Source organism: Taudactylus pleione, unplaced genomic scaffold (assembly GCF_031769625.1).
Source record: "Taudactylus pleione unplaced genomic scaffold, aTauple2 ptg000034l, whole genome shotgun sequence".
NCBI classification, from domain to species: Eukaryota; Metazoa; Chordata; class Amphibia; order Anura; family Myobatrachidae; genus Taudactylus; species Taudactylus pleione.
This window is the reverse complement of record NW_028284436.1, coordinates 1,705,343-1,723,356: the sequence shown is the minus strand read 5'-3', so window position 1 is coordinate 1,723,356 and position 18,014 is coordinate 1,705,343. Positions and strand designations below refer to the sequence as shown.

Sequence of the window (18,014 nt, the reverse complement as noted above, 5' to 3'; positions counted from 1 at the left end):
GCCCCTGCACTATGATGGACAACTCAATTTACAAAATGGTTCATCACACTTCTGTATGAACATAAATCATCCCTCATTATCTATTTCGCATCTCTAGTTCATCTAGTTTGGTGGAATATGAATATATACAGTACCAGTCAAAAGTTTGGACACACCTTCTCATTCAATGGTTTCTGTTTATTTAAATTATTTTCAACATAGTAGATTAATACTGAAGACATCAAAACTATGAAAGAACACATATGGAATTATGTTGTAAACAAAAAAAAAGTGTTAAACAAATCAAAATATGTTTTAGATTCCTCAAAGTAGCCCCCTTTTGCTTGGATGACAGCTTTGCACACTCTTGGCATTCTCTCAATCAGCTTCATGAGGTAGTCTCCTGGAATGGTTTTGAATTAAGAAGTGTGCCTTGTCAGGAGTCAATCTGTGGACTTACTTGCCTTCTTAATGTGTTTGAGACCATCAGTTGTGTTGTGCAGAGGTAGGGTTAGAACACAGTGGACACCACTATTTGACTACTGTTGTAATCCATATTATGGCACCAACCACTCAACTCAGGAAAGAGAAACGACAGTCCATCATTACTTAAAGACATGAAGGTCAGTCGATACGGAAAATTTCAAGAACTTTGCATGTATCCTCAAGTGCAGTTGCAAAAACCATCAAACGCTATGATGAAACTGGCTCTCATGAGGACCGCCCCAGGAAAGGAAGACCAAGAGTTAGTTCTGCTGCAGAGGATAAGTTCATTAGAGTTACCAGCCTCAGAAACCGCTACTTAACAACACCTCAGATTAGAGACCACAAAGTCTTCACAGAGTTCAAGTAGCAGACAAATCTCAACATCAACTGTTCAGAGGAGACTGCATGAATCAGGCCTTCATGGTCGTATTGCTGTGAAGTAGCCACTACTGAGGATGAACGACAAGAAGAGAATTGTTTGGGCCAAGAAACACAAGGAATGGACATTAGACCAGTGGAAATCTGTACTTTGGTCTGATGAGTCCATATTTGAGATTTTTGGTTCCAACCGCCCTGTCTTTGTGAGATGCAGAGAAGGTGAGCGGATGGTTTCTGCATGTGTGGTTCCCACTGTGAAGCATGGAGGAGGTAGTGTGATGGTGCTGACACTGTTGGTGATTTATTCAAAATTCAAGCCACACTTAACCAGCATGGCTACCACAGCATTCTGCAGCGCCATGCCATCCCATCTGGATTGCACTTACTGGGACAGTCATTTGTTTTTCAACAAGACAATGACCCCAAACACACCTCCAGGCTATGTAAGGGCTACTTGACCAAGAAGGAAAGTGATGGAGTACTGCGTCAGATGACCTGGGCTCCACAATCACCCGACCTAAACCCAATTGAGCTGGTTTGGGATGAGTTGGACGGCAGAGTGAAGGAAAAGCAGCCAACAAGTGCTCAGCACCTCTGGGAACTCCTTCAAGACTGTTGGAAAACCATTCCAGGAGACACCTCATGAAGCTGATTGAGATAATGCCAAGAGTGTGCAAAGCTGTCATCCAAGCAAAAAGGGGCTACTTTGAGGAATCCAAAATATAAAACATTTTGATTTAACACTTTTTTGTTTACAACATAATTCCATATGTGTTATTTCATAGTTTTTATGTCTTCAGTATTACTCTACCATGTTGAAAGTAATTTAAATAAGCAAAAACCATTGAATGAAAAGGTGTGTCCATACTTTTGACTGGTACTGTATAGATTTAAAAATGTTCAATATGGTTTACAATTAAGTGTTCTCCACACAACATTTACTATCCAAGCAAAGTTTGACAATGTGTTCGACATATTTATTGAATGGGAACAGACATTCAATAACTCCAAGCCTTATTCAGTCAAGAATGGTCAACTGTACGAATTTAGAAATTCAAAAAAAAAGTACCAAAAATATTTTAATTCAAAACAATAAAAGGACATTTCCAAAGGGTCTGGTAAGACAAATACATACAGTATAGTAAGAAATCCTGAAAAACCTCAAATAGTTTTTTTTTTACTTACACTAGCCTGGCTCTTCAATTATACCCTGAAATAGGGAAAAAACAAACAGACCTATGAATCGTTCACTACCTGAGAACAGATGGCAGTTAATGCATTATTCTTACATAACCTGGAGATGCTATAAGCTACGGCCCTCACAAAGCTGTAATGCAAGTATTTATAGAGACGTTTAAAATAAATTTAGAGCTGAAATCTCCAAGGGCGTAATTTTTACAACAGTAGAACAGTCTATAGCTAGAGTTGCTTGTCCAGCTAACAACTGCGTTATAAGCGACCTTAATATCATGATTATATGGAAATAAAGCCAAAATGGTCAAAACCCACAGAGATGCACAGGTAACAGTGCAGCTATGGAGCAAACAGACAATTCATTATTACAGCTTCCTACTATCTGTCTAAGGTGCATAGTTTATTTTCCCACGTGGGAGGAAACAGCGAGTTTGATGAAAGGGCTTTTCCACTTTAAATAGCCCCCTGTACTGTATATTCTCTCTCCCTAACAATTGAGCTTTGGTAAAAGTTCTTCCCCAGTGCCTCAACCAATCGCTCTATTTATTAGTCCCAGCACTCGGATATAGCCGGGCCCCTGCTGATCACCTTCGACCCTACTCAGTGCTTTACATAGCAGTGTAACTGACAGGGCAGCTGGAATTGCAGGCATTGGAGGATGCCCCTCTCCCTGAAATCATTGCTTGTATTGGTGGGAACTTAGTACAGGGGTTATTTAAAGTGGAAGCCCCTCCCAATCCTGACACTAGAGGAGGTGTGTATGGATTGAGCTGAGCAGTCAGTCTGGTCTTCAGCTGCTGAGTCTCTGTGGTACAGGGATATTTTCATGCAGATACTTCATGCTTCCTTGTTCAGAGAAGTCAGAGACCACATGGTTCTCCCCCCGCAGTATCCACTTTGTGGTGAGGAGCCCCTCTATTCCTACAGGCCCCCTCGCATGGATCCTGGCTGTGCTGATGCCAACTTCCGCTCCTAGGAGGAAGAAAAGAACATACAACAAACGCATCCTTAAAAGATCATCATTTGAAAACCATAATATTATATATATATTTTTTTTTTTCTCTCATCCATATTGCCTGCAGCATGGGTAATCCACCATTCATCAGTCACGCCCTCACTCACACAGGATACAATGGTTCCTGATCAGTGAGGACTGTTTCCTTCTCCCAAAAGGACTAGCCTTCATAGACTCAGGTTTTATCCTTCTAATCTGCTCTTAAGCTAGCCCGACGGGGGCAGGAGCATGTTAGATTCTCAGGGATCTATGTCCAAATAAGTGCTTCTAGGCCCCCAATCATGTTATGTCTCTACAAAATGCCAAACCAAAGATCACCTGTGGGACAATAAGGCCCCCTTTGCACTGCTTGAGTTGTTGGTCACATTAGACCCACCCTGTAGATGCCTGAGTAGGCCATATGCACAGCAGTGTCTTTGGACAGCTTTTTTCACCTTAGTAGGGAAAGCCCAAGTACCTTGGGCAATTCTATGTCTGGGCTATGGGCCTGAATCAGCATGCACTGCTGATCGCAGGTATCCGATTATCGGGAATCTGCGTGTGTGCAGAACGAGTCCTGCGTGATTGCACGCAGTCCTCCGTATATTGAATATATTGTATGTTGATTGACAGGCAGAGGAGTTTCCGGGGCTGTGCGGGGACGGCCTGCGGTTCTGGAAACGGGCATCTCGCCCCCGTTTTCCGGGAGTGACAAAGCCAGGGTCCTCTCTGCGGAGGCTGGCTGGCGCTGCTCAACATCGCGACCGATGGTGATCGCGACGCTGGGATCGCAGGTGCAGCAGGAAGTGTCAGACACTTCCTGCTGAATTTACATTTTAGCAAAGACGGAATTGCAAAGCTGTTTGTGTGCGGCTTTGCAATTCCGTCTTCTGCTGAATCAGGCCCAGTATTCCTAATTCAGTACGTTAAGGGGAAGGTTGAAGCTTCAGACACCTCACTCCATGAAGCACAAATGTCCCTCTTTACTGCTAATTAGACCCCAGGGGAATATTCTGGGCAAGTGGACCCTTCCTCTAGGGATGAGGACAAAGTCAGGAAAGCTGAGTGCTATTGACAACCTTAGATAATTGACAGTCATTGTAAGCATGCATAGGCAGATAAAAGCTGTTTTGCAACATAGTCAAACGCAATTTAAGTTTCGGCCAAAAAATTATTCTAGCAGTATTAGTATGGACATCTAGCCATTTGCATTTAGAATTTACTTAAACTGAATTATTAAAGTATTCATTTTACCAAGTCCAAAACGGTAACCATCCGAAAATCTAGTGCTGCTGTTCCAAAACACACATGCGCTGTCCACGTGCTGGAGGAAATACTCTGCTGTGGCTTCTACAAAGTGGAAAGAAACATTAATAGACGCCAACTCCTCCATTAAACAGAACAAGTACATATACAGATACACAGAACCCATACGGAAATCACAGGGGTATCGGGCTCACCGTTCTCTGTAATTATAGCATCTGTATGAGAACTACCATATTTGTGAATATGCGCAATAGCATCCTGTACGCCATCCACCACTTCAATGCAACACTCCAGATCTCCGTATTCCGTACGCAGGGATTTCACCTCAGAGGGGCTGAAGGTTAAATAGGAGGCAAACTTGGGACCAGCGTGAATTTTTACCTGGACACGAAGATTTACAAGAAAAAAAAAAGAAAATTAAATTATTTGCAATTTCATCATCCAAACCAAAAGAGCTCATGCTGTAACAGACAGTAGCTTTTATGTTATTAGGGCCACTATTTTATTGGTCTGACTACTTTTATGCTGCGTATCCACTAGGTTATAAATTGGGAGATTTGAACAACAACGATCTCTTTCATCGTCCACAATATCGTCCAGTGGGTATGCGCAGTCATCGACCAGCCGGTCGTTGACGACATCTTTCATTACCCGTACTTGCAGAGTAATCTGACGATATAGTCAGGTTCTCCAAGTACAGGGATGAGGGAGGGTGACGTCACTGAACGATTTCGTGAACAATATCGTTCAGTGTAGGTGCTCAATGTCGTTAACGACATGGAGCCCGGCACTGCAGGGCAAACACTAGATGATATCACTCATGGAGCATATCGTCTAGTGGATACCCGCCTTTAAGCTGGGTACACACTATGTGTGTTCCCAGCGACGGTGCAATGCAATGTAAGGATAAATAGCCCACGCCATACACACTGCGTAATCCGGCATATGACGGTGTAATGTATTGCTACATGTGACATATGACATATCCAGCATATGACGGTGCAATGTATTGCTACATGCTGCATGTGACAGAACCACGTAGTTCACTTCATAATTTCATCTGGGTGTAGAGCAGCAGATGGGACGATGCCATGAACAGCGGCCTATAATGACGGATCAGACACACACTATATGTAGGGTATATCGTTTCGATCCACAGCGGAACAATATATCAGACGCTATATCGTATAGTGTGTAACCCAGCTTAGGTTGCTGGAAGAATTTACGGGTTACTGTAGGTTACATCACATAACTGCTTTCTATGCCACGTTACGGAAGTCTCTTGACCACCGTAATGCCATAGACTTTCAATTATATAATTATAGTTAAATGACACGGTTATAAACCCATACATCTAATAATAAACATGTATAGTTAATAATCAAAAGGCTTTGATTTTAAAATGACGTCACTGTATTAATGATACAGCTAAAGGAGAGGCTGAGATCTGAACATAAAGTACGAGTGCGGCAGAGTGATACACATTTCAGCTGCAACTCCACTTGTGACTGAAGGGTCTTAGCTGGGATTGAATGGGGCGTTCTCATGCGGGCAATGCTCACTGAGGCTGTGACAATGGGCTACTCAGAGGTGGCCGGAAGTTGACATGGGCATACTTTCAGATGAGTCATTTGCACCTAGTGTAGGCCTGGTGCAAGGGCGCAGATGATGATGAGGACTTCTCAAACCAAGCGTACGGATAGAGGCGTTCCACACACAAAGTACAACTCTGCATATTGGCATATGAGCGAATACACACCGCTCTGTTCTCTCGTGCATACAATACTCGTGCATCATTGGCCGGCTAGTGTTCAGCTCGGCAACAGTCCCATAAGCTTAGGTCTCTTTCCTGAGCCTGCTGTTTCCGTTTACTTGGGGCGTCATTAAGAGTCCCTATTGCTGTGCAGCCCAATAAGTGAGTCACACAGTGCATGTGCCGCCATTGTCCTGCGACGGTGGTCGTAGTGAGGATTTTTTACGCAATGGGATGTGGTGACTAAAACTGCAGGGATGTCGCGACAGTTTTGGTGGCTGCCACTGCAATGCAGTTAAGGATGCTCAGACGTCTTAATGGCCATAGTATTACTCAGAATTTCCGTACGGTATCGCAGCTGTGCCGCCATTATATACACATAAGTGTGCAAGCGCGCTCCATCTGTACAGTAAGCGTAGAGGGTTAAACTGAAGGAGGGCATAAGATCACCTGTTCCACTCTCAGCATGTCAATGATCTGGTCAAACAGCGGCGTTCTCAGTACGTCTCTGTGGATCAGCAGAGTCTCCATTGCATTGCAGGCAGCAGGGTAGTCACACTTTGAGTCCCGCACTAGACATTATAATAATGAAAACACATCAGAGAGAACCAAGTTACAAAAGCAATACAGTAATACAGTATGCGAGTGTGCCGGGCATATAAAGTCACCAGGACTGCCCCCAAAACCTTTAACCATTATTATGACAGCAAGAGGACTATTTATTCTACCAATCTGCACCGATCGTAGCCGCACATGTCCCTGCCGATCGCTTACACTGGGTTAATGTGAAGAACCAGTCTGTAGCCGCTTTGCTAACTGTATTACTGTGCTGTCACGGCTGACGCATTATTACAGGATTAGACATTATAATGTCCAGTATATGCATTGTACTGACTTTATATTCAGCCAAAGATTGCCAAAATTCCCACATTAATATAATTATAAAGTACAGAACAATAAACTGATACCACCTGTGAGAGCACGAAGGCAATGGCAGGGAGAGGGCACGCTGGCAAAGGCAGGGAGAGGGAACGCTGGAGGAGGAAAGTGATACATGAAACCACAGCACCTGGAAGAAACCCACACAAGCACAGGGAGGACATACAAACTCCACACAGATGGGGCCCTAATTGGAATCAAACCCATGACCCTAGTGCTGAGACAGTTAAAACAAAGAACTGTATTGCTGTAATTGCACGTTCTCCTGACTTACCGATCCTGGTGACCTTCTCCACACTGGCATCAGTGTCCACATAGACGTGGCATATTCCTTCACTGTGTCCCATTACCGGGATTCCTTTCGCTGCCTTCTGTATGTCCCTGACCAGCTCAGAGGAACCCCGTGGAATGATCAGATCAATCAGTTTATTCAGCCGGCACAGATCCTCAACCTCCTCTCTGGTGTTCACCTGTAACATGGAGGACGTTTGTTACCATGGTAATACACAGCATTACTTCAATATGAAAATAAACGCGTTTCTACGTATGACCTGTATAAGTCACTAAATTGATGTCTAACAAAGCACAGATGAAAATGCTGATTTTGGGTATATTAGCAGCGGGGGTGGTTAAAAACAAGAAGGGGCCTTTGTGCAGCCTCCATGCTGGCCCTCACCTCACTTGTTGGCACAGTTGCATACATACACAGTGGAGAAATCCCTGGGAACATGGAATCTGCAACATGTTCTTGGCGATTCCAGTCTCCATGCGGGCACCCACCTTACTAGTCGGCGCAGATGCATACATACACAGTAGAGCAATCCCTGGGAAAACGGCGTCCGTGCCATGTTCCCGGTAATTGCTCCACTGTGTATTTACAAATCTTCTGGAAAATGGCGGCTGCGCAATTTTACCGGTGATTTCTACAGTGCCTAATCCGGACTCCATAAAGGCAAGTATAATGTACCATATTGGTGTAGGGTGTGCGGTCTGGGCTCCCCTTGACCCAGTATCGCCTATGACTATAAGTAGGACTACAGATTTACACTGACGCCTTCAAAACAGCAAATAAAATCTATATAAAGCCCCCAATCTACTATATACTAAATTTCCTAATCCACTACTGTGGTTTCAGTAATGAGGTAACAAACAAATTAATAGAATTAACGCAAAAAACACAAGACACAGAAATCGCACTAATAACTCATAATAACTAACTGAGACTTCCTCAGTCTAACGTCCAGCAGTTCCCACCACCCACGACATAAACAGCAAGCTTCAGGCCTTAGCAGACCATAAGGAAAACATAGATCGGTACATACTAGCTGGATTGCGTCTTTTACACCGTGAATAGACAGCGCCTCCTGGGTAAGGCGGTACAGAGTCTGGTTGCTGTTAGAAGCTTCTTTTCCTCCTTTTAGTAGAAGCCCATTACCACTGGAGATCGCCAGCGCCGAAACCTGACAAGGGGCAGAAGACAAGAATTTGTAACAAGCGTTCCAAGACGCCCTTTACAATAGTATAGACATGATAAGACAACCAATGACATCATACACTACATATGACCAGGAGATCTTATTTAGAACCTGATTTCTTAACATAGTAATATGAAGCCAGCAATAAGTTACAAGTAAAGGTATACTATAACTTTAAAGCATAGTCATGGGTCCAGAAGCTCACTCCAAAAGGTATTCATTTAAAGAGCAAGTAAACCCACTATCTGACATTAATATAACTGAACATCTGTGTATTAAGGATATGGGAACTAGGCACAAAATAACTGGAATGTTCCCACTACATCAGATAAGTCCCCCATGCTCTGCAGCAGCTGGTCATGTTAGGACAGAAGAGATTCAGGCTAGACAATTGATGACTTTACAGACTTGCGCTTTGTTGACTGGTTCATTAATATTGTACACAGAGTCAGGCCCAGTGATGTCACAGCAACTCAAATAACTGCAGTCTCTACTTCTGACCTGTATCCCATGAAAACTTTGAGATGTGGGAGAAGCTTTCAACTGTCTAATGCAGTGGTTCTCAAACTTGGTCCTCAGGATCCCACACAGGTCACATTTTCCAGGTCACCCAGCAGGAGCACAGGTGCATTCATTACTCACTGACACATTTTACTAGATCCACAGGTGGAGTAATTATTTTATTTGTGATGCTGTGAGACCTGGAAAACATGCACTGTTTGAGGTCCTGAGGACAGTTTGAGAATCTGTGATCTAATGTAATTGAAAGGTGATCCTTTTCATTTATGGGAGAAGTCAGAGAGAAATGTATTTTATCTCCATGGTTCATATGTAAAAATGTATATTTTGGGGTATACTGGTACTTTAATGTAGGCCTAGTGTGCAAAGGAGCTGCAATACAGTCAGTCATTTTTCTAGTGCAGTTTACAAAGTGAAAGCTAAGTTATACTAGACAATATTGAACATTGCTACCTTTCCACCATCCCCATATGGATGTCCCAAGGATACCTTCATCCCAGCATATCCAAAACAGAGCTCCTCATCTTCCTTTTCCCCAGTGTCACTACAACTCTTCCTAGTCTCCATCACCGCTGACATCATCACGCTCTCCCAGTGTCATCCTTTACGGTCCTGTCTTACGCCACCCATCCAGACCCAAATCATACTACTTACCCTGACTTTGAAACTCCCTACCAACACACTTTTACCCAACCTTCAGCCATTCAAGTACTCTCACAAACGTCAGGTAACTGTAGCCTATCCTTTCCTACCTGACACTGCCACCTCTAGGTACTGCCAGCTACCACCCTGTTCCACTAACGCCCATTATCTCAGCATCGCCCTCTCCCTCTAAACTGCAAACTCCAATGGGCTCCCATTTTCATCTGTCTAGTGAGTCCCTTCAACGATCTTGTCCATTATTCATTCCTTCGTATGATTTGTTATCCAGACTGTCCAGGGCTGCAGAGTTGTATAACTTGTACAAATAAACATTATTGATGATGATTATATTAAAATAATCCACTTAGACCAGTGATTCCCAACCTCGGTCCTCAAGGCACACTAACAGTCCTGGTTTTAGTGATATCCATGCTTCAGCACAGATGGTTAAGTCAAAATAACTAAGGTACTGATTAAGTCACTCAAGTATGGCTATCCTTAAAACCTGGACTGTTAGTGTGCCTTCAGGACTGTGGTTGGGAACCCCTGACTTATACTTCTGCCTAGGATCTGGGCATTGTCTAAGAGTTCCTGGAATACAATGCAGTCTTTGAACTTGAAGTAGGATTTCAAAATACCTGGGGAAGGCAGTCTGGCCGAGACTCAAAAATAACCAGCAGGACTCCGATCGGTACGGTCACCTGCTCCAGCTCCAAATCTTTGGCGATTCGCGTTCTACGGATCACACGTCCAACACTGTCCTGGGAGGAAGCTGCAATTTGTCTTAGTCCTATGGCCAGGCTGTTCAGCTTCGCTGTTGAGAGGCTCAGCCGTTTCAGTAGAGGAAGGGCCAGTCTTCCTAACGTACCATAACCAGGATGAAAAGAACTGTATCAGCATTTTACATTTGTTAACATATGTACATAAATGAGCTTTACAATGTGTTCAGTTGAATTTAATAGCACAGCCAGCGTAATACTGTTTTGTCTTGATTCATTCACTTCTGACTAAGAGGAGACAATTAACCTGGTTACTGCAGTGACTAGTAATCACATTTTGAATAAACCACTGGCAGGAAGATGTACAGAACCCCACATCACACGAATGCAGCTCATGCAAGAGCTGCTCAGCACGCACTGCCAGGGCTGTAACTATGTGTGTGTGAGCGGTGCAGTGTCCTGAGGGTGGCACCGTTGCTGCCCCAAAGAACCTGCATGTGGCTGGCAGGGTACCTGAAACGGTAGCCTGTATGCTGCTCCAGAGCCACCCAGACTGTCCAAGGGACGCTCCAAGACAGGCACCCTGCAGCATGTGTAGCTGCCAGGCAGTGCTCTACTTCCTAGAGCCGGTCACCCCAGCCGTTAGGCATTACATGTAGTCACGGGTTTAGGGGGCGGGGCCGGCATGAAGCCTTGTTCCAACCCTGCTCACTACTTAGCTAGTACCAGAAAGCGAGCTTTGCGAGAGTTCCAGGAAGTCTTGAACGGTCTAACATGTAGAAATACTAACATTTAACTGGCACGGTCGCATTGGATGCAGATGCAGTCAACTGGGTTTTCACTGACAAGGTCACGTTCCATGTGATCGTACTGTCTACCAGCAGTAAGCTCCTATTAACTGCAGTTTTGAAGCCCCTGCTCTCATTCTATAGACTTCCTCGTTAAGATGCGGGTTCACTCTCCCCCTGGGCAGCCTCCCCTGACCTGATGGGACAGCCCGACTTGCAAGCACAGCAGGAAAAACAAGAGATATGGTAAGAACTTACCTTTGTTATCTCTGTTTCTACGAAGTCCATAGGGTCCACAGGGTTGACCTTGGGGTATAGCTGGATCTGGATCCACGGGCACCACACAGTTAAAGCTTTTGCTGCTCCCAGGATGCACTTGTGTCCATCCTCCTCTATACCCCGCCCCCGAGCCACAGGCACCTCAGTTGGTAAGCAGCCAAGGCCGGAGGAAGAGACTAAACAGAGAGAAGGAAGACTGGAACACACAAGAAACCATACTCACAGAAATGGGAGACGGAAAACCGGTGACCAGCCACATAGCCCATATGAAGCCAGGTGCGTCAGGGCGGATGCCCTGTGGACCCTATGGACTTCGTAGAAACAGAGATAACAAAGGTAAGTTCTTACCATATCTTTTCTTTTCTACTTCAGGGTCCACAGGGTTGACCTTGGGGCTGTCCCAAAGCAGTTCAACTAAGGGCAGGGACGCTCCTGTGCAGAAAGGAGAACCCGGCGCCCGAAGGATGCATCCTGAGAGGCAAAGGTGTCAAACGCATAAAACCTCAAAAATGTCTGAATGGAAGACCAGGTGGCCACCTTACATAGCTGAACAGCAGAGGCGCCACATCTAGCAGCCCAAGAGGGATCCACAGAATGAGTGGCATGAGCCTTAACAGAGGCTGGCACAGGTAAACCTTCCTGTGCGTAAGCCTCACAAATAACATAGCAAAGCCAACGGGCTAACGTTTGTTTGTTGGCAAGCCAACCCCTCCTGTGAAAACCAAAGGACAAAGAATGAATCAGACTTCCTAACAGAAGCAGTCCGGTACACATAGATTCTAAGCGCCCGGACTACATCCAAGGAAGCCTCACCAGCTGAGAGATCAGGTGACTGAAAAGCTGGCACAACAAGTTCCTGATTGATATGGAACTTTGAAATTACTTTAGGTAAAAATTCAGGACGAGTGCGGAGCACCACTCTGTCCTGGTGAAAAATCAGAAAAGGGGGACGACAGGAAAGCGCCCCCAACTCTGACACCCTCCTGGCAGAAGAAATTGCCAGGAGAAAAACAGTCTTAAAACGTCAACCACTTGAGCTCCACTGACTCAAAAGGCTCAAAAGGAGGACCCTGCAGGACCCGAAGAACCACCACCAAGTCCCAAGGAGCCACGAAGGGAGGCTGGATTCGGAGAACACCTTGGAAAAGAACATCCGGCAGTGTAGCAATCAGTCGTTGGAACCACACGGACAACACAGACACATGAACCTTCAGGGTGGCAAGGCGTAAGCCGAGGTCCAAACCAGATTGAAGCAATTCCAAGATCCTAGAAACTCAGAACACCTGAGGATCATAGTGTCTGGACTCACACCACTGAAAGTAAGTGCGCCACACCCTGTGGTAAATCCGTGCGGAAGCAGGCTTGCGTGCCCTGAGCATGGTACTAATATCCGAACCCGAGAAGCCCCGAGACCTTAAGACGGCTCTCTCAAGAGCCACGCCATCAAAGACAGCCGACCCAGATCTGGGTAAAGGCAGGGCCCTTGAGACAATATGTCCTGACGCTGAGAAAGAAGGTACGGCGTGTCGATGGAGAGGCTCCTCAGATCGAAGTACCAAGGATGTCTGGGCCACGACGAAGCCACCAGCACGAGCGTGCCCCCATCCTGCTTGAATTTCCGCAGAACCCGAGGTAGCAGGGATATCGGAGGAAACAGATACGCCAGGTGAAACGTCCACTTCATCGCCTGCGTCTCTTGTCCTTGACCCGTAAACGGGCAACTTGTAATTGTGACGGGAGGCCATCAAGTCCAGCTCCGGCAGCCCCCATCTGTCCACGAGCAGCTGAAACACCTCTGGGTGAAGCGACCATTCCCGGGGTGCACGTCATGACGGCTAAGGAAGTCCGCCTCCCAATTGAGGACGCCGGGGATGAAGACCGCCGAGATTGCTGGAATGTGGCACTCCGCCCAAGCATGGATGCGAGACACCTCCGACATCGCAGCCCAACTGCGAGTCCCTCCCTGGTGGTTGATGTACGCCACCGTGGTGGCGTCGGACTGTACCTGAACCGCCCTTCCGTGAAGAGCGGCGCCGGACGACTGCAGGACTCTGTACACTGCCCGCAGTTCCAGGATGTTGATGGGCAGAAGTGCTTCCTCCGCAGACCAACGACCCTGTAGTGACAACAAGCCTGTCACTGCCCCCCAACCCCGGAGACTGGCATCTGTTGTGAGCAGGACCCAGTCCGGGATCCAAAAAGGGCGCCCCACGACCAGATGAGCTGTCTGAAGCCACCAAGCCAAAGACTACCGAACCTCCGGGGACAACACCAGCATCTGACAGCGGATCCGGTGAGGTAACCCGTTCCCTTCTGTTAGAATCAGCCCCTGCAGGGGCCGTGAATGGAACTGGGCAAATTCCACCATGTCGAATGCCGACACCATGGACCCCAGAACTCTCATAGCCGAATGGACCGACAGGCGGCAACTGCTCAGGCAATTGTGTATACGTAGCTGTAGGGAGGAGACCTTCTCCGGAGTCAGGAAGATCCTTTGCTGACGAGAATCCAACAGGGCTCCCAAATGAACCATCCGCTGTGGAATCAGGGAGGACTTTCTCCAATTTATCAACCAACCGTGCGCTTGTAGACAAGCGATCGTCAGGTGGAGATGTTGAAGCAGTGCCTCCGGAGAGCTCGCCAGCAAAAGGTCGTCCAAATACGGCAGCAGTCGTACATTCTGGTTCCGAAGATGCGCGGCCATAACTGCCATCACTTTGGTGAATACCCTCGGTGCCGTGGAGAGGCCAAAGGGTAGCGCCCGGAACTGATAATGATGCTGAAGGATCGCGAACCTCAAATACCGCTGGTGCGAAGGTGCATGGGACATGGAGGTAGGAGTCCTGGATATCCAGGGACACCACGTAATCCCCAGGTTCCATCGCCAGAATGATGGAACGTAACTTTTCCATCCTGAATTTGGGAACTCTGAGGAATTTGTTCCGAGACTTCAAATTGAGGATAGGGCAATGAAAACCATTGGGTTTCTGCACCAGAAACAGAGTAGAGTAGTACCCCGTCCCTCGATGCGATTGAGGAACGGGAACAATGACCCCTGCTTTCAGCAAGGACTCTACAGCTTCCTGAATCTGCAAAGCCTTGGTATTGTCCTGAGAAGGACTCGTGCAGAAAAACTGGCGGGGCGGTCTGTGCCGAAAGGACAGGGCGTACCCCTGGGAGACCACTTCTCGAACCCAGGCATCCGTGGTGGTATTGTGCCAGCACTGGGCAAATTGAAGAAGTCGGCCTCCCACCCCCCTGGGGTCCCCCCAGAGGGAGGCCCATCCCATCAGGCAGAAGGTTTATCCTCCTGCTTGGAAGAAGGGCGCCTGGCACTCCAGGCCTGCTTCTTGGGCTTAGAGGCGATCTTGGTCGCCGACTGCCTCGGGAAGGACTGACCTTTGGCCTTGCCCTGAACCCGAAAGGACCGAAAGGTGGAGCTCAACACCTTAGCAGGTGCTGAAGCCGAAGGGAGGAAGGCTGATTTAGACTTAGCCAGAGTATCCCCTATTTTGTCCAAGACTGGACCAAATAGCAACTCCCCATTAAAAGGTAAAGCCTCCAGGCCCTTTTTGGAGTCTGCATCAGCTCTCCAGGACCGCAGCTACAAGGACCGACGCGCCGACACCCTAGAGGTCAGCTGGCTTGCATCCAACGATGCTTCCCCAATATAGGAAGCCGCATCTCTCATCTGTCCTATCAACGCTTTCTGAATATCCGGAGCATCGTCCGGAAAGTTATCCTCTAAAGCGTTGGCCCAGCTCTCAATGGCCTTAGCCACCCAAGAGATGGCCATGGACGGGCGGGCCACTGCCCCAGAGAGAGTAGATAGATTTTAAGCAAATCTCCACTTTCCTGTCCGTGGGATCCTTCAGAGAGGAGATAGACGGTAAAGGCAAAGTAGCGCTTTTAATTAAACGGGTGACATGGGAATCCACCGCAGGCGGAGCTTCCCATTTCTTGCAATGAGCCTCAGGAAAAGGATAGTTGGATGCCAACCATTTCTGAGGTTGGAATCTCTTGCCCCCGCAAGACGGTCCGCGATCGACGCCAGCACTTGTGAAAACATCGCCCAAGGAGGATCTTGCACCACCGGGGGTTTAGAGGGACCAGGTACCAGCTGGCACCGCCCACCCAGACCGTCCTGAGACAAATCCACCCCATCAACCCCTGCCGAACAGCGCCAGCAGGAAAACAACACAGAAGCCACGGAGCCATTCTCCTCATCCGACATGACACAAGAACTTTGCAATATATATGTATCACCGAAAAGAGGTGAGGCGTATAACACCTGCGCACTCCCAAGTATGCAACACAAACAGCCCACAATATGGCACTGTGTAGCACACCACTGTATGTGACGGACCTACGTAGATTTATATAAGTGAGGTACACAGAAAAAACACCCCTCCCCCACTCATCTGCGGGCCGTAGGAGAAGGATAGGGATAGTGATAAGACAGTCAGCAGAAATTAGCACAGACAGCAGCACTAGCAAAAAGTCACATACCATGCAGAGAAGTTTTACTCACTGCACCTTTCGCTACAATCAACCTCCTCCCAGATTCAGTGTCTGGGAGGGCTATAGCGCTGCGAACACCGTCCTTTTACAGGGGAGAGGTACGCAGGGTTGACCGGTCCTGCCTGGGAGATCTGCGTTGCCACTGAGAAGATGGCCGCCGGAGAGCTCTGAGGAGGAGTGCCCGCAAGAGTAACAGCCCAGCGACGCCAGCACGCATGAGAGAAGGCGTGCTGGGCTGAGGGGAGGAGCCGCTAAACCAGGGAAGGCTGCCTCCCCTGGCTAGTGATTAACCCCAGAGACGCTAGTTCCCTTCCAGCACTTATTCCCTGGTGGTCCAGTGGTCACGCGGGGTATTCCTGGAGAGGGGGAGCCCGCCGCCGCTACTAATGCTGCCGGTCTGTCCCCAGAGACCGGCGGCTAAAAGACTGCATTTCCCCCCGCGCGCTGCACGAGGCTTACCTGGCCCCGTGCGTCCGGCAGCAGTCAGTGGGAGGTCCCGGAGCCACGCTAGTACTGACTCCGGGGTCCCGCTGCAATCCCCAGATCAGTACTGGCGTCACAACGCCAGCGGGGCTGTTGGAGCGGTAGCGTGGACGTCCACATGGACAGTCTGATGCTCCCGCTCTGAAGAGTAAAAATAAATAAATAAAATCTTCTTGCAAAAATTAAAAATAAGCTTAGGGGCTGCTTATGCAGCCCCACCGTGTCAGGGTGACCCGACTCCGGCCGGGCACCAACTAGAACTGAGGAGCCTGTGGCTCGGGGGTGGGGTATAGAGGAGGATGGACCCAAGTGCATCCTGGGAGCAGCAAAAGCTTTAACTGCGTGGTGCCCGTGGATCCAGATCCAGCTATACCCCAAGGTCAACCCTCTGGACCCCCTATGGACCCTGAAGTAGAAATATAATAAAAGCAGTGACCAGACGGAGATCATAGCAAAATGCATGGGAAGCTACTGCTGCGAGTCAGGCGTTTATATTCCAGGACGGGGCTGAGCACTCTCACATCACATAAAAATGTATTTTCAGGATAATTCCATTAAAAAAAAAAATTTTAAAAAAAAATTATATATATATATATATATATATATATATATATATATATATATATATATATATCTACGGGAAATCCAATCTGATTGACGGTCATACCTTTATCCTCAGCCTCTTCCATGTCCTTCTTATTAGCATACAGAATCTCATCTCTGTGATCCGTCAGTAAGTCGGCAAGGCGATAAATTATTTCTGCCCTCTGTTCAGAGAAATTCCAAAGACATTACATTATATTATCCAACAGATTATTGCTACATTAGCCACGTATGTAAACATATAGGAGAGTCTATTGTTTTTTTATGTCGCTACAATTAATGGCCGCCCTATGTTGCAATTCTATCGTTTTGGGTGCCTATTAATCATTGAGCTCTTCGCGATCAATTAGACCGGCTTTAGCCACGTAAACCGGCTAAACCCGTCTAAAGTCCAGGTTAAGGTGCCCAAACTCGCATTTTGGCGCCCAAAACAAGGACTTATCCCACTTTGCCGGCGCCTGTTTGCACCTAATAAAGCGACAGCTGAACTGCTCCAGTGGGCACCTTGCACTATCGCCCGTTACTTTAAATAACGGAGTCCTGGCCTGCCTGGTCTCACACACTCAGTGAGTGCAGCACCAGCACCACACTCCCCAGAGCTGCTCTCTGTACTTCCTGTGGGCAGCCATAGCAACAGCCTGGACTCAGACGAGCAGCTGCAGGCAGTCAGAGGGGAGGCAGTGTTTGTGACTGACTGTATATGGCCATGTAATTACCCGACTTGTATGTATCATTTCAAATAACTTATCATATATGGTCGGTGATGATTGGTGTTGTTGGTTACTAGAGATGAGAGCAACAACATATTAAGTGGGCTAATTACATGGCCACCATTTTGCTTTAGTCATATGGCCACCATATATATGTATTACACATACATACATACATACATCTCCCTCCAAACTGGATTCTAGGGAGACAGTCCCGCATTTCTGGCACTATACCGCCATCACATCCGCGGCTCGCAGGGCCCCGCAGGGTGGTTAGGAAGCCACC

The 18,014-nt window shown here is 47.2% G+C and overlaps 1 protein-coding gene across 5 annotated transcripts in view; it reads right to left on the bottom strand.

Annotated features, from left to right (window-relative positions):
* Nucleotides 1-1,906: 1,906 nt before the first annotated feature.
* The window catches only part of ALDH18A1 (aldehyde dehydrogenase 18 family member A1), a 31,695-nt gene continuing 15,587 nt past the window's right edge, over nt 1,907-18,014 (bottom strand). For all 5 annotated transcript variants that reach the window (XM_088452165.1, XM_088452167.1, XM_088452163.1 and 2 more), the window contains exons 11-18: nt 17,083-17,182; nt 10,264-10,484; nt 8,312-8,449; nt 7,264-7,459; nt 6,501-6,622; nt 4,492-4,678; nt 4,286-4,381; nt 1,907-3,009 (exon numbers count right to left, since the gene is read on the bottom strand). In XM_088452165.1, the coding sequence (XP_088308291.1) occupies nt 2,828-3,009; nt 4,286-4,381; nt 4,492-4,678; nt 6,501-6,622; nt 7,264-7,459; nt 8,312-8,449; nt 10,264-10,484; nt 17,083-17,182 (1,242 nt within the window). In that variant the 3' untranslated portion in view covers nt 1,907-2,827. The remainder of the gene's footprint in view (nt 3,010-4,285; nt 4,382-4,491; nt 4,679-6,500; nt 6,623-7,263; nt 7,460-8,311; nt 8,450-10,263; nt 10,485-17,082; nt 17,183-18,014) is intronic.